Source organism: Colletotrichum aenigma, assembly GCF_013390185.1.
Source record: "Colletotrichum aenigma strain Cg56 chromosome Unknown KSG_Cg56_contig07, whole genome shotgun sequence".
In the NCBI taxonomy this organism is placed as follows: Eukaryota; Fungi; Ascomycota; class Sordariomycetes; order Glomerellales; family Glomerellaceae; genus Colletotrichum; species Colletotrichum aenigma.
The window spans coordinates 2164471-2180200 of NW_023500913.1; the positions used below are offsets into that span (position 1 = coordinate 2164471).

Genomic DNA, 15730 nt, shown 5'->3' on the forward strand with positions numbered 1-15730 from the left:
TTCATTCGAGACAGGGACGGACTCCCCGCCCGCTTCAAATTAAAGTTTGAGCCTTATGGCACTCGTTTTAATTACATATCCATGCCCGACTTCGCTCACTCGTGAAATTTGTTTGTCTATTGATACAGTCCCGATATGGAGACATTGGTACAGAGAATCATGCGACCCTGTGTTTTATACACCCGTTCGTGGTACTCGAACAACAATCCAATACCTCTCGGTTTGGAAAACCCCGGGCCGCCTATACCTCAATCTCTTCCGAGCTGTTGATCTTCAACTCGCTAATAGCCAGTGTCGTGTAGCGGTGCTTGCTCTTGACCGTCTTCACCTTCCTCTGCCTCCTCTTCGTCTTTTCCTTGAACCGCATGGGCTCACTTTCAGTACCCGTCACCACAGCTCTGCACTCGTAAAGCCGCTCGTCGATGAATGGCGCGCCCTTGAGGGTGTAGTCTCTGCTACCGATGACGGACGCTCGGTTGAGACGGAGGACGTCGCCGGGTACGACACCAGGCATCTTGAAGGGGAGGCGGACGCTGTCGCCTGGCGTGACGAGGTAGGGGCGTCCGTGGATGTGGAAGGTAATGTAGTGGTTTGGCTGGGCGGCCAGGAATGGTAGAACCGCCTTTACTTGTTCAGAAATGGGTCCTGACGGGATCGTTGGCTTTTGCGCCGCAACGGATTTCTGGGCTATTGAAGGCTCGGCGGCAACGGCACCTGAGGGAGCAGCCGCGGCGGGGGCATCTTCGGCGACGGATGTGTTCTGGGGCTCGATGATCGGCGCCGTAGAGTTGAATCTCCTAGCTTGAATCGGGAGGAGGAATGTAGGCGGGAGGCGGGTGACGGGTGTCCTAAGCTCCAAGACGGAGCGCAACAGGGATCGACTCATTTTGAGAATGTTCGGCGTGGTGAATTGGACCCGGCGGGGGATTTCCAATGGCTTCTGACGTTATGCGCGATTGGACCCAGCCGTCGTGAAGCTCAAAAAAGTTCTAGGAAGGTTCCTAGTGAGGTCCCCCAGCTGTGCTCGGATTAAGGATTGATCCACTCCCGCTTCTGGCGGGCAGGCCCCGCCCGCCGCAACTTTTTCGACAGTCCGAGCTTTCTTATCGATAAGAGAAGTACTGGCGTTTTTTTTCTTCGCGACCCGCCACTTGCCAGCATCGTCAACGCCTGGCGACTCTGTTGACGAACTATCATCACCGCCGTCGCACCGACACTTTTTACGTCTTCGTACCGCAAAGCAAGTATTTTGAAGTCGCTCTCGAGCGCAGGCCATTCAAGATGCCTCAGGTAAGTTACTAGACACTATCGCCTCAGCCCGGCCATGCTAACAAGCCCTCCGTAGAACGAGTATGGAATCCTTCAAACAACCGAAACACCTGGCATTCACTGACATAATATAGGTACATGGAGCGCTGGAGGAAGCAGCATGGTCGCCGTCTCGATTACGAGGAGAGGAAGAGAAAGAAGGAGGCCAGAGAGGGACACAAGGCCTCGAAGGATGCCCAGAACCTCCGTGGCCTCCGCGCTAAGCTTCACGCCGAGAGCAGAAGAAAGGAGAAGATCCAGATGCGCAAGCAGATCAAGGCCCACGAGGAGCGCAATGTCAAGACGAACAACGAGAAGGAGCCCAGCGAGCCCATGCCCGCCTACCTGCTCGACCGCAACAACCCGGATACTGCCAAGGCCATCTCTTCTCAGATCAAGAACAAGCGTGCTGAGAAGGCAGCGAGAGTAAGGAGGCCCCAGAAACGTTTCATGCTGGTTCTTCATGCTAATAATACTCTAGTTTGCCGTTCCCGTGAGTTAGAGCCTACCAAATTGTCGGTACGGTCCAGAACTAAGAAAAGTCCATAGTTGCCAAAGGTCCGCGGCATTTCTGAAGAGGAGATGTTCAAGGTTGTAGGAACAGGAAAGAAAACGCACCAGAAGCAATGGAAGAGGATGGTTAGTAATCCAGCAAGCTGCTTCATTCGTTTTTGGGGCGATGGGCTCGCATTTCCTATGATGCGTGGCATTTCCGCGTATCGATATTAGCATCCACTGACCACAACCACAGATCACCAAGCCTACCTTCGTTGGACAGAACTTCACCCGTGCCAACCCCAAAGCCGAGAGATTCATTCGCCCTATGGGTCTGGTCAGTTTTCAGTTTCTGCAAACTCAATCTGGCAACAAATACAGCTAACGTGCCTTCCACTACGCAGCGCTACAAATATGCCAATGTTACCCATCCCCAGCTCAACGTCACCGTCAAACTTCCCATCGTGTCGGTCAAGAAGAACCCAAATGCGCCGTTGTACACGTCTCTGGGAGTTCTTACTAAAGGAACAATCATCGAAGGTATGGCTCCTAGAATTGGTTGGAAATCCACAGCTGACATCAGAATTCAGTCAACGTCTCTGAACTGGGACTTACGACAGCCAACGGATCGGTAATTTGGGGAAGGTACGCCCAGGTAACGAATAAGTAGGTTCTCTTCTTTTTTTTGTACTTCGTTTTTCATTTCTTCGCGGTGGTGATTCTCCAGATCGATTATTAGCTGACCTCTTCTGGAGCCCTGAGAACGAGGGGACTCTGAACTCAATTCTGCTCGTATAATACGGGAAACAGATACAAGACGATGGAAAATGCAATATCTGGGTGTTCCAAAGAGATTCCGGCGTCTGGAGTTATGGCATCTCATTGAATGGGGTTTGGCTGGATGTCCCCGACAGATTGACAAAATCAGCTTGACCTAGGTAGTTGATAGAAGGTTCTCATTTGTACCTCTAAACGGCGGCCCCATATATATTGTTGATTGCACGCAGGGGTTGGTGACATGCACATTGATACTCAAGATAATCGAAAATTCACGTTGACTATTCTACGCTGCGCGATGCCGCAATGCAACTATGTGATTGAGTTTGAATGATCGCGAGCCTAACTTCGCAGATAGCGGGACGGACCGCACATGGCAAGGTTTGATCCAGGCTATCAGATGAACTCTCGACCTTGAAAGGTCGGAATGAGGAAGTTTGAGACGAAGACTTGGCCGACTTAAGCTCGTAGACTTGATTTCGGGAAATGCTATTTTCCCATTTGGCCCAGGCAAGTCATTGAGATGCGATTGGGAGCGCACACTCGTAGTGTCATCAGAGACGGACCTTAGATAAATGTGATTGAAGAGAGCGTAGCAAACAGAAGTTTCGACAGAGCCCTCTAGTCATTTCTACTCCTGTTGTTTGCTCATTAAGCCTGCACAATGTCCAGGCCAAAGTGATCTTGTGCTAGATACACTATCACCCCGATTGAAAGAATAGGAGAAACGAGGGTAAGAGTGAACAGCGATGCAGCAGAGCTTGTACTTGGAATAGCCATGGATTCGTCGGCAGCAATCTAGCACACACTGGAAGTACATAAGATCAAGCCATACCAAACGATCTTGTGCATTGATGAACCAGAGCCAAACAACCATTTTGGTTAACGTCAGGCCTGCCTTGCTAAACCTCAGCTCAAATGCACACTGCCTGATCCCTCGGAGGGTGCATCCGAGACGATGAAGTCCTCCTTAATCTCAGTAGCGCCGTTCATCGGCGGGAGATGTCTCGGTGATCTTGATTACAGGCCCCCTGAGCTTCCGCAGAATGCTGCAGGGTATTAGGTGCTTCCAGGAGGGTCGTTGCCATCCCGACGTCGCCTTCACCTGTCAGCCATTGGAAATGGCTGGACAACCCATAGCTGCTGAATCTGAACTCATACCGGGCCATGCTTAAGAAGAATGTCGTTTCGTCGTACCTCTTTACCTGCCCCCGCTCTTTCATGCGCTGCATCTTCTATTCTAAACGCCCGGCGATGAGAAGGATCGGCTCATGCTTGTAGGTGAATCCCATGACAGAGCCTCGTCGCAACAGACCTGCTTGTATCAGGCAGAGCTAGCGTTCGAGATGCATTCTTCTCAAGCCTTGGCGACCCGGAAACCTTTTTAACCACCTCCGCAGCTTGCGAATGCTTGGTTCAGATCTCCAGCATGAAATGCTTCGTCTCCTCAACACCAAAGTTTCTGCACCACAATCCTTGTTAACACACAGACAACAACTCAGTCTGCGACATCCTCCGTCCCAAAGCAGTCAACTTACACAGTAAGAAATAACCTCGCAAACTCATCCACGTCGAACGGTCTCGCCACCTTGGCAACCTCCTGCACAAAAAAGCTGTTGACCATGAACAGCGGCTTCTCCCGCCACGACGAGAAGAAGGCAGGTGACGACTGGGCTTCCCATAATGATCTGGAGAAGGTCCACCGGTGAGGTGCCAGCCAGTTGGTGACGTCCGGTTCTGGTTTCGTCGGTCAGCTCGGAACACCGAAACTCGGATGCATTGAGAGGCGATATTGATGCGGCTCATAGGGCAACGGAAATGGGGCAACATGAGGTGGGAAAACTTACCACTCTCGCCAGCCGCCTTCAGAATCTCAAACAACGAGGTGAAGATATGGCCCATCAGCACCGTCCTCCTTACACACTCATTAAACACCCACACTTCCCACGACCGAGGCGGCCTCTGTCTGAGGGCAAGATCATCCAGCAGGTGCACATCGTCAAGGTTGTCCCTCAGCCCCTCCAACTCCTTCAACCACCGCTTCAGCACCTCCATATCCCTCTCCCCCTGTGCTCTCATCGCCACATCCCCGTCGAAACAGCGAATCGTCTGCAGCAGCCACAGCGCCTGCGTCCGCGCGAGCTTCTCATGCCCCGTCATCGCCGCGCTCGCGGCCGGGTCCTTGGCGGACTTGAGCACCTCGGCGGCGCCCTCGCAGATGGCGCGGATGGCCCAGCCCTTGTTGGCGTTGGTGCGGCCCGCGTAGGCGGAGATGGCCGTGTAGGCGGCGAGGAGGGGCCGCGGCGTGGCGTGAATGCCGCGGTAGAGGTGCCGGTGGAGGAAGGGGGTCTGCTTCGTCTGGGCGAAGGTTGTGTGCATGTTTGTGAGGTAGGACACCATGTAGCCGATGCGCGAGTCGGGCTCGTGGATCTGCCATGGTTGGAAGTCTCCCTGCGACATGCACTGAGTTTCTCTTGGTCAGGGATGGGCTTGGCATGTAATGACGGATATCATACGGTGAGAAGGGGGTTATGAAAGGGGATGAGAAGGGGTGTTTGTGGGTCGGAGTAGGACGTGGTGATGCGTGGTGATGGATGAGATGAGAGGAAGAGGGGGGGTTGACCGATGAAGAAGAGTTGGGTTGCTTACCAGAATGTCGTCCCTCTCCATACCACAACATACGGAACCCATGTACGGCAGTTCGGGCGCGAGACTCTTGGAGAGCTGGGGGAACTGCGGCGTCTCCCAGACCTGCATCTCACCGCCCTGCGCCGGGTCTACGTTCAAAAAGTCCATGACCGAGTTGAAATCGAAATTCGGCATGTTGGGATCCAAGCTCAACGGCGACGTCGTCGCGCTGCTGTCAGTGGGCTCGTCCATCACCAGCGTGCCGTTGACATAGGTGGATGATGTCGAGGAAGAGCTCCCGCCGAGCGTGTTGAAATCAAAAGGATGCGGCGCCGGTGGGAGATGGTCACTACTACCGTCCTCGAGGTCCATGGCCTGCAGCGGATCATCCTGGGCATCGCTTACTGTGGCAGCCTTTGCTGCTGCCGCACCCTCGGCAGGACCACCGCCGGCCGGGGGCAGGTTCTGGTAGACGCAGGCGAAGTTCTTCTCTGAGCAGCGGGTGCAGCGCGGGGTCCGCTTGTCGCAGCGGCGCTTGCTCCGTACGCAGGCGTTGCAGCTCTTCTGCCGCGACTTATCCGCGGCATCCGCATCGCCGCCCATCTTGGGATCGGTTGCGGACATGGCTCTTTGTGCCTTGTGTGTCCTGTTCCGCTTTTGAGGCGGAGAATGAGATTCTTGAGGCGACTGTTGAGTAAACCTGATTGTATAAGAGGGACGGGATTTGCTCAGCCAGCCCTGAAGCTGGGGGAAGATGGGAGGCGAGAAAGTGGGAATGACAAGAAAGATTTCCACTAAATCAATCTTCGCTCGATGAGAAACAATCTGGCCTGTCTGAGTCCACGTGTGGTGAGTAGGCAGGCTGGAGCTTATGCGGTGGATGAGTGCATGAGTCCGTTGTACTGGGGGGCTCGGTGAGATGACGGTGTTTAGGTGTGAGATCACGTCGGAGGGTCCGGAGCGGAGGTTGGATGTGTCAAACTCCGCTGCGACCAAAGTCCGCCCGCTGCGGCCCCACACGGCCGCCAAACTCCGCAATCACGGGTCGCCGAAACTCCGCCCGGCAAATGCAACCCTGGGTTGACCCCCGTGGAAGGGCGGAACGGAATAAACCTCCTCTGTCTCGTCGCATGGAAATCTCATGGACTGACGAATCCTGCCATCATCCCGTCAACTCAACACATGGACATTCCAGCAATTCATTTCTCGCCACGAGATCCCGACGTTCTGGGCCTCGAATCATTTAGCCGCATCCGTTTGCGGAAATACACACGTATGCTAAGCATGTCAGGCGTCGGCACGAGGACAGGATGACTTTACGGATTTCCCTATCCGGCGATGGCGACCCTCTATCGGGCCAGACTTCTACCAAGCCTTCAACGTCAACCGCTTCGAAAACAAGCTTACCCCGGTGCCCTGGACAGCGCTGAAGCCTTCGGCCCGCCAGCAAGGCAGCTTGGGCGGGAACGCTTCCGGGACCATGAACCTCCGATATCAAACACAACCGCAAGCAGAAGGAACACTTCCATGACCCTCTCCCAGATCCCTTTGACAGATGACGATCCCTTCCTTCATCGCAAAACGTGTCCTTCGGCCAGAGCCATGCAATAGATCCGGCCCGAGCAAGATGCTCACCCTCACGATCCGAGTATCAACCCGTTTTCAGAAATATAGACCCTCATCGAAGAATGACGCGCCAGATATCGCGGTCAATCCCTGCCCCCCCCCCCCCCCCCCCCCCGGGGGATGCCCAGTGTCGCCCGCACTAGCGGTCCCCAAGATCATCACTTACCTCATTCCGAACGTTCAGTCTTTGCCCGTTGGCCAGCCCGCTCCGGGCTTGCCGTCACCACCCCCTCGATGATCTAGACTCCGTCCTTACACCAAAGCCATCTCGACCCCAACATCTGGATACAACCGGCCCAATCTCCGACGCAATGTCACACATTTCGCCAGATGGTCCTGCCTAGTAACACCCCTCCTACCCCTTCATCGTCGAGATCTAAGACTAGGCGTCTTATCTCCGACGCCAGGTTACACCGTTCGCCTAAATTCATCCCCTCCTTGACGTCTGCAGCCGGGCGCCTTCAAGCCTCAATTGCCCATTATTAGCATTGTGTTGTCAAACTGGGCCTGGACTCTGCTCGATACTCACCTAACCCCCATCTTCGCCTCTGACCATCAGCTAAGAGCCCCCCAGCCAGCGTAGAGAATTAAAGTTGAGCTGGACCATTTTGTTAGCTCCAGGCAGCTGTCCAGATCTCCAGGACGAAGAGAAGCCAGCGGGTTCCTAGCCGCCATCGTGGGTTTCGCATGCACCTGGATCGGGGATGAACAGATCCTCAAACATGGAACGATCGGGTTGGCCACACCGACATGCAGCACAGCGGCAACTGGGCGCGCACAACGGGGGGGGGGGGGGGGGGGGGGCGAGCTATGGGCATTCTCTATCTGGGCTGAGCCGGACGTTCGAGAGGAAAGGCAGGTAGGCTAGCAGTAGGCGGTGACTATGTTAGCTCCCGCACACTCGTGCGCCTGCCTTTCTCTCCGTTACCCCTTTCCACGCGCCCCCCTCCCTCAGCGTTGGTCAATCTGGCGAACGCTGTGCGAGGATAATCTCAGAAAGAAAGGCCCATTCTGAATCTGGAATCGTCATTCACCAAAGGAAAAGGGGGGTTCGCGCATCGTCGCACAATAACATGACCCGAAAGGGAGGATCAAGAAGGAAGGATCAGCCGGCCGTTCGCTCGCTGACCCTCATCATTGGTGCGAACAAACAACGCAGTTGTCAATAGAAACGTCCGAAGGAAGGCGTCTATCCCAATCTTCGAGACGATCTCTCGGTATCTTTGACCTCTGTCCCGACCGCCATTGGCGTCAAGCCTGCCCTTTGGACCCCTAATCCTACCACTAGTATCGTGGGTCCTCCTAGAGAGACGGTTAGTTGGATGAACAAGACCGGTTGAGGCTTGCTTCCTGCGGGCCCGGACCGAAAGACGGCGGCGGGTGACGGAAAGTAAAAATCCATGCTAACCCAGGCCATGCCACATGTGTATGCTGTGGCTGACATTGGGTGGGGCACTGCACAAGGCTCGAAAAGGGCATATCTTTCTGCATTACTGATCGTAATGTTCCTTTTATCGCTAGCCTCCGGAGCCGGTCCACGGTCTTGTCTCATGCTACCGCGGAAAGGTAGCCGAAGCGTACGAGGCATTCGTAACACAATACTCGCTGGTGGCAGCCGTCGTGTGCTATCGCTGGATTCTCTTCCCGGCACTGATTGGTTCCCGTATCCGATTCCTGTTGGTCCTTGTAGGTCAAACGATACCCTGGGACGCCTTTTCCCTGGCTACCGGCGACCTGGTAAAAGAAGGGCATCTGCTTTGCATGCTGATGCCCGGACGAGAACAGATGTGGGGGAAGACAGAAAGTGGTGGGTGTCACGCACCCAGACATCAGAATGCAGGTTGCCGGAAAAGCGCGACGCCACGAGGCGAACTAGATTGCTGCAAACAGGTTTTCGTTCCACCGCTCGAATGTCTCAAACATCCCGAAAGTGCCTGGTGGCGCTCGCCCATTGTACATGTTTATGTTTGGATGTGCGTACGGCCACACGTTTCTTTTCTCCTTGTGGCGGTATTCATTCACGAACAGCAACTTGGGGGGGTTGCATTGCTAGGCTTAGTGATAGACCATAGATCACATCGCCTTGTTCCAGCCACGTTCACTAGAGGCCAAGAGGCCAAGCCGCTCACCTGACGGTTGACAGGTCAGGAATCGAGACGGCGTGCCTTTTTTTGACCGAGCCACTGTCTGTTGTCGGTTCGGAGGAAAAAGGAAAAACGTGTCGCAGTTTATCCATGCGGAAAGGCCGCAACGGCCAGCGATTAGTAGATCGCCTACCCGCCCCCTCGAAGAAACTTTCGCCGGTGGCCTTCAGCGATACTAGTGCGCAGTAGTGCGAACAGGAGTACTGCACAAGCGCAGTAGTCTCTGCCTTAACCCCAGAGATCTGTTTGCTGGAGCCGGTGGGGGTGTATCCTCAGTGTGAATGGCTTCGTGTGCGCGTAAGCCTTTGTGGTTCGCCTCGTTTCTCACAGGCATGACACTCGGTCAATTGAATGGCTGCTTGAGACAAGCAAGCCGAGTTGGAGCTCATCCGTCACCGACTCATCAGGTGTGTGCCTCGTCCAGCGGCACGAGTCGACAGCGTGGATAGACTTGTTTCGATGTCCCAGCTGCCCCTGTTTCGCCAGTCGAGGTTGGTTGGATTCCGCAGCGGGAAGCTTTTGGAGCCTGCAATGGAGCGGGACGCCCGGATCCATTGTTGCTCTGTGCAGCATGACTGCTCCAGGGAGGGTGAAAGCTTCCTGGCGTCGATCATCGGTCCAAACGCCCATCGCTTACGCCAGCCATTGTCATGTTTGACCACAACGGCGACGGTGGTGATTTGCGCTTTTGTCTGCCCAGGATCCTACAGTGCGTAGTATTTGACGCCGGTCTGATGCCCCGAAGCTTTTCTCGATGGAATCAATTCGTTCCGCACGCCTGGTTCGCGTGGGAGACCAGTTAAGCACCACGCCGTGGTTTGACCGTTTGAACATCGTTGCTGTTTTGGACGCTGTGTGAGACACCGTCTGAATGCCGCAAAGCTAAAAGCCGTTGACGGCATGTTTGCGGCCGCCCAATCTCTCAAGGTATCATCTTTTTGGCTTTGACGGAAGCTTTGCTGGGGTCCGGGGTCTTTTGATACCAGCGATGGCTGCACAGCGGATTTGGCCCCGAAAGCTTTGTGGCATCCATCTCTCAACCCAAATGAGGCGGGAGACAGAACAACGGCGCAGGTGCCGTCCGAGGATCGATTGGGCGTGGTGTGTTGTACGTGGTATGGGGTGAAGGCCGGAAGCTTAGACGGAGAGTCTAAAGCCATGTATCGGTACTTGGGGATCTCGTCTGAACTTTCCGTGCTTGGGCACATATTTCTGCTTCGTCACCGAACACAAAGTCTCAGGTGTGGTTTTTGGCATATCAGGATTTCGTTTAGAAGCCATTCGGTAACGTGGCTGATTGGAGCATGTTCAAAGGTTGGCGGTGTCCGTTCGTCGCCATGTGTTCGTCGAGAGTGGGATGGAATACTCTGGCGCAATCAGTTCCCTGGCGTCCCAAGCTAAGAAGCAGCTCCCCGCGCCAAACTCTGTTCACAGTCAATTGCCGAAAAAGGTTCCTAAATATAAGATATCTAATCCACAGTTTGGAGTAATTGGTGGTCAATAAGTTGCTGGAAAGGTTGCTCAGCCACCAGTAAATACATTGCCACCGACAATAAAAGCACAGGCAGTGAGCAGCAACCCTACCTAGTGAGAGACGTTGCCCGCTTGGAGGCTTATCTAGTCGTCATGGAGCTTCTTATTCGAATTCTGTGGCTAAATTTGCTTAGAGACAAGTCAGTTTGAATAGCGCTTTCGCGTTCTCCTGGCTATGCGATCGACGTGTAGAGCACTGTGCGAGGCATGTACTGGAAGTGACTGTTGCTATAGAACACCTGTGGCTGCACAAGTTATTTCAAAGCCGTCTTAGGCCATGCTACCGTTGTCTAGTCTGATGAAAGAGAATGACTGATATGAAACGTTTCCTGAAATTCTGAAGTGGCCCAGGAGTCTTTCAGTCGCTTGCATTAGAGCTGCAAATTAGCAGCAACAAGAGACATGCAAGGTCCGACGTCATAGAGTCTGGGAAACCTTGGTGATGTGTCAAGGGTTGCGCAATCGGAGCTCGACAGTGTCGAGGCCAAACTTCTGTCGTCCGAAGTCTGCAAGGACGATGGCCCTGAGACCCTGAGCGTCAAGATAGGCATCGTACAGCCTAACAGCGAATCCATGGGGCTTCCTCTTCGTCCCGAGACAGACGAGGAGGAAATTGACAATTCCAGTACCATGTAGTGTCGTGGCACAAAAGGGCGATAGCTTTTCGAAACCGTCTTGCTAGAGCTGACCACAAAAGATTTCCTACTTCCAAATAAGCTATTGCTGGAAACAAAAGGTGACAAAGAATCGACCTCAAAAGGCAACAATCCAATAACACAGCTGATTTGTTTACAGATTGTGACTTTGGGGCCTTTCGAGCTGAGAATTTGTTCGTTTCAGAGGGCGGCGATTTCGGTGCAAGCGCGTTGAAGCCACCGTCGTCTACTACTTTACGCCGTTGAAGCACCTGCGTCATATTAGATTGCAGAGCCAGCCAGGGCGCTGACTGCGCCATGCCTTCTGGCGCTGAACTCTTTTGTCCGTGCGACTGCCACCGAGATAGTCTCAGGAACTGAGGGGCAGGGCTGATTGAATTGCCGATGGCTGGACTTCTCAGGATACTCTCGGACAGGAGGGCGCTATGGATGAAACTCATATGACGAGCGAAGGGTTATAGTACCGGCTTGCCGATGTCTACGTTCTTGACGTCGAACGAAACTTGAAGCAACGTCCTACCGTGACGATCGTCCCAATCGGTCGTCTTCCCCGTGGTATCGAATCCATGTGGACGAAAACGGACGTTGACCGACCAGTCAATCCTTTCTTGCGAGGCGCAGGGGTCCAGGGGCGGCTCTGTGTCGGCCAAATACCATGAGAATTAGGCTAGATGGGAATGCAACGGCATGCCCATCTGAAGTGCTTCCATGGTCGACCCTGGGCCTGAAGTGAGCCGGAAGCCACGACTCGCTCCCTCGCTTGCCAAGGGGTTCGACGGCGTGGGTCTCGCCGATTGAGGACAGAGGGGGCCCGCATGTCCGAAGCTCACGAACCGTGCGGGGACAACGGCCGACGATGTTGAAAGTGCGGGGGACTGGGAATAGTGCTGCCACAGACGAGGATTCGAGTTAAATGGGCCAAAGATCTTGAAGGACTCCTTGTGTTACCAGATTTGTGTACATGGCTAGCATTTCCTTGGTGCCTGCTTCTCAATATGTGAATAGCGTTTGCATTGCCTCGGATTCGGTCTGTGTCTCGGATGCAGCATCAACGACTACACGCTGGGTTATCCGGACGAGATATCCGTGTAGAAAATGGTGTCGTTTGTTGACCCATCGCTTTCGTGAGCGCCCCCACAGCACCGGTGGTGAATGACCAGCTAGTCTTGGTTGAACTGAACGATTTCAGAAATTCTTTTTCCCGTACTACCGGACGAGCGCCTTGTTTTTTCCCTCGAATGAGACCAAAGGCATCTGTCGGTGTCAAGACGAGGGTGGATTAGTATGGATTTGGTGCCGTTGCACAGTCTGAGACGCCCGTGCGGATCGCCCGCAGAGCCGGTTTTCTTGAAGCGATGAAAGGCCTCGGCTCACTGACATCTCATTTCCCTTGAGAATTGCCGCACTAGAGAGGCTTGAGCTGGTTGATGTTGCCCCGATGTTGGCTGCCGACGAGGCATACTGCTTCCCAGGTGGGAATTGTGTAGTTGGGGATGCATCCCGGCCCAGTGTTGGCCACCACCCAATACGCTTTCTTGATGTGGACGGCAGCGAAGATCCTACACTGGCAGGTGGAAGAAACGTGGCACACAAATGTGTGGAACCGATGGGCCGTCACACAGATGCAAAGGCGGCTCAGGCAGCCTTTTCCCACCTACCTACTGCGTAAAGACTGTGAAGACCAGACCCCGCACCCCTTATCCCTTGAGCGTCTGCCCTGTGTTGTCTTGTGTCCATGCCCTCGCCTGCGCATAATTCAGAATGCCTCCTTCAAAGAGGACAGAGTAGCATGTCTGCTGAATACGGATCCTCATCATAACGCACTGTGCCAATAAATTGTTCGCATGGGTCAACATCGAGTGCTGCCTGCATTGGGTAAATGCATGATAAGACGCCGGCCCCGATTGTCTTAATCGAGGTAGCTAGTTTGTCTTATTTTTCTCGTCCAACTCGGAAGAGGTCGATGCGTGTCTCTGGCAGAATCCGCGCCGGATTGTTCTCAGTGTATGTACCTCCACGTGGGACAGCCAAAAGCCATCCACTTTTTTGCGTTTAATGATGATGTGCAAGATGCCGCATCCTGGAGATGGAGGGTGACAGGGGTAGGGATTGTCGTCCGCGCACTGGGGATCTTTTGAAGCGCGAACTGTCAAACACAAGTCCTCGCGGATGGAAAACGAAGACTTTCGAAGAATGATGTCGTTGGGTGAATTGGATGTCACGAGCAGCCATCATGGAACCCTATTCCAAATCATAAGGACCCGACAACAAGTCTCGTCGATCTCGCTGGCTGTCCGCTCCAAAAGACGTGTATCCGTAGATAGCTCACGGGAAGTGTGACGGGTTTGGCAGACGGCACACAGCGAACGGCTTCGGCGAACAAGGTTCGCTGATCTTTGCTTGGAGTGCTCCTGAAGGCTGGTGGAGTCCCCTGGGTGATTGACTCGAAGAGTGATCTGATTTGTTGCATCTTTCCACGAGCTGGGAATCAAATGGAGAAGTGACAGCGGGGAGCAAAGAAGCAGACGCACCCGTGCACAGGGAGCGCTAAGACTCGAGGTCTGTGTGCTGCGAGCGCCGTTCAGCGTTCAGGAGGCGACTCTCGTTGGTCTGATCCAACTTGACAAACAACGCGATCCATGCTTGCGGTGTCTCCCGTTGCCCAATCTGTTCATGTTATGGCCGTGCTGGCTGGTTGCCAACCGCCAATCCCGACCACGATGTTTCTCCTAATCGTAGTCAAGTGGATAAGCCTCATTATTTCTTTTGCCAGAACCTGTTGATTAACTGCCATCAAAACTCGGCGCTGCCTCGGGCCTGACGCAGTGTTTGCATATTTGGTGCGGGAAAGATTAATTGATTTCGAGTCAGGCGAGACGTGGCCATTCATAGACGACATCTGCCGCTGGGAAGGGGGAGTTTGGTGTGCGGCTAACACCATGGCCGAGTACTATTGAGATGTGAGGCTCCTGCTGACTGTTGTGTGTCCAGAGGCAATTTAGCAGCCATCGAGTGTGGGTTGTGTCGGCGACGCTCGCCGAGGGCGGGTTTGGTTGTTTGACATTGGCCTTGGCTGCGTTGACATGCCGTGGTCGTGCTACTAGCGACGCAGACAAGAATATACCCAAACCCATACAACACTAGTTGCCGTCGTGTGGCCGATCCAGTGTCTGAGGGTTTCAAATCGGAGATAGCCAATGTCAGATCAGCGTAACTGCGACAAAAGAGGCGGTAAACCTTTCACCCAGGCTTTACCGGCCGACAGCTGGACATGAATTTGCCGGGAGCATGGACAGCAGGGCTGTTGCCGGCTGTGATGTGGGGGTTTCCGACCCGAAGTCTCTTTCTCTAAAGATGGGGAACGGCGGTGGGCATTGTGTATCGGAATCGGTGTATACGTACTGCATACATGAGCCTGGCCGTGTAATGGTTCGGGCGAGGACAGTGAGTTGCAGGGCATGCCAGGTCTGCCTTTGTTTGTTGCCGTGCTTATTAGCCCTAGCAAGACAGATTACGGAGTCGAGACCGACGCCCTGGACGTGAGGGAGGCACGGAGGTTCATATTTTGGTGTACGGAATGTCCTTCTCTCCCAGGAGTGCATCCAGCAGAGCGGAAGACTCACAATTCGTCAGCGCACAGGTAAGCCCCGAGGGTGGTGCGTGTTCTGGCAGAAGCGAAGCTGGGACGTCGATCATGTTGTTTCTTTTTGGAGGGTGATTATTAAAGTCTGAATTCCGAGGGTCCGAGTACTAAGAGAGAAGGCAAAAGTTGAGGTCGGCAGAGTAGGCAGCAGAACGGGGAGAAGGAATATGGACGGTCTCAGACGTCCCAGCAGTCTGGCTGACTGCATGTCGAACAACGTGGCTGGCGGACGATCATGTGCGGGTGCAAACAGATGCGGTGCAGCAACGAGTATTGGTTGAGTTTTGGCGGGGAGTTGACGTCGTGGAGGTCTGTACGAGACTGCATCCGTTCTCGAGGCTTGGTCAAGGCGATATAGTTGGACTGCCGAGAGCGTGCGCGCAGCAGGGAAGGGGGAAGAAGCAATGATCGACTGCGGCAAGTTGTGCGGGCTATCCATAAGAGAGCCTATTGGTGTTGGTTGATGAGTATGACATGCGGTGGCAATGGCTTTGTTGGCGGTTCTTTTCTTCGGCGACATGCGACATGAACCCTGACGCGGTGTTTCGTTTCTGCTTGAGAGAGGTTTTGTTGGATACGAGACAAAGTTGGGTTTCTGGTGAGGAGGCGCAGATAATGTTTTCTTTCGCGCAGTGCGGCGTCAGTGATTCGTCCCGTTTGGGAGGCGTGCGCAGCGAGAGAGAGTGTGTGTGTGTGAGAGGCGGTTTGAAGCATGGCTGTCTGCTGTGTGGATGAGCGAGATGGAAAAGGAACTGACTGGAGCTGCAGACCGAAAGTGCAGGTACCTCGTCTCGTGGGAAAAGGTGGCGCTGCATGTACGTATCGGACGTGTACTCGATACAAGCCTCACGTGGTCATCGGGAGATCGCGCATTGCAGGAAGGACGGGAGGGAAATCTCGCTGGGCGAAGGCGGTGCGGT

At 54.1% G+C, this 15730-nt stretch overlaps 4 protein-coding genes across 4 annotated transcripts; 1 reads left to right on the forward strand and 3 right to left on the reverse strand.

Annotated features, from left to right (window-relative positions):
* Positions 1–241: 241 nt before the first annotated feature.
* CGCA056_v010839 (54S ribosomal protein L49) lies at positions 242–886 on the reverse strand (the record flags this gene model as incomplete). The annotated part of the gene is made up of 1 exon (XM_037326086.1): positions 242–886. One exon carries the CDS (start codon positions 884–886, stop codon positions 242–244), a length of 645 nt encoding a protein of 214 aa, XP_037174836.1.
* Positions 887–1281: 395 nt separating this feature from the next.
* On the forward strand, positions 1282–2473 carry nsa2 (Ribosome biogenesis protein nsa2; the record flags this gene model as incomplete). The annotated part of the gene is made up of 8 exons (XM_037326087.1): positions 1282–1290; positions 1336–1350; positions 1414–1734; positions 1790–1801; positions 1858–1947; positions 2060–2140; positions 2208–2343; positions 2394–2473. 8 exons carry the CDS (start codon positions 1282–1284, stop codon positions 2471–2473), a joined length of 744 nt encoding a protein of 247 aa, XP_037175434.1.
* Positions 2474–3996: 1523 nt separating this feature from the next.
* On the reverse strand, positions 3997–5832 carry gsfR2-1 (Transcription factor gsfR2; the record flags this gene model as incomplete). Its single annotated transcript, XM_037326088.1, has 4 exons — positions 3997–4042; positions 4119–4317; positions 4428–5043; positions 5230–5832. 4 exons carry the CDS (start codon positions 5830–5832, stop codon positions 3997–3999), a joined length of 1464 nt encoding a protein of 487 aa, XP_037176037.1.
* A 1316-nt stretch (positions 5833–7148) lies between these two features.
* On the reverse strand, positions 7149–7265 carry CGCA056_v010842 (uncharacterized protein; the record flags this gene model as incomplete). Its single annotated transcript, XM_037326089.1, has 1 exon — positions 7149–7265. One exon carries the CDS (start codon positions 7263–7265, stop codon positions 7149–7151), a length of 117 nt encoding a protein of 38 aa, XP_037175433.1.
* Between the last annotated feature and the right edge of the window lie 8465 nt (positions 7266–15730).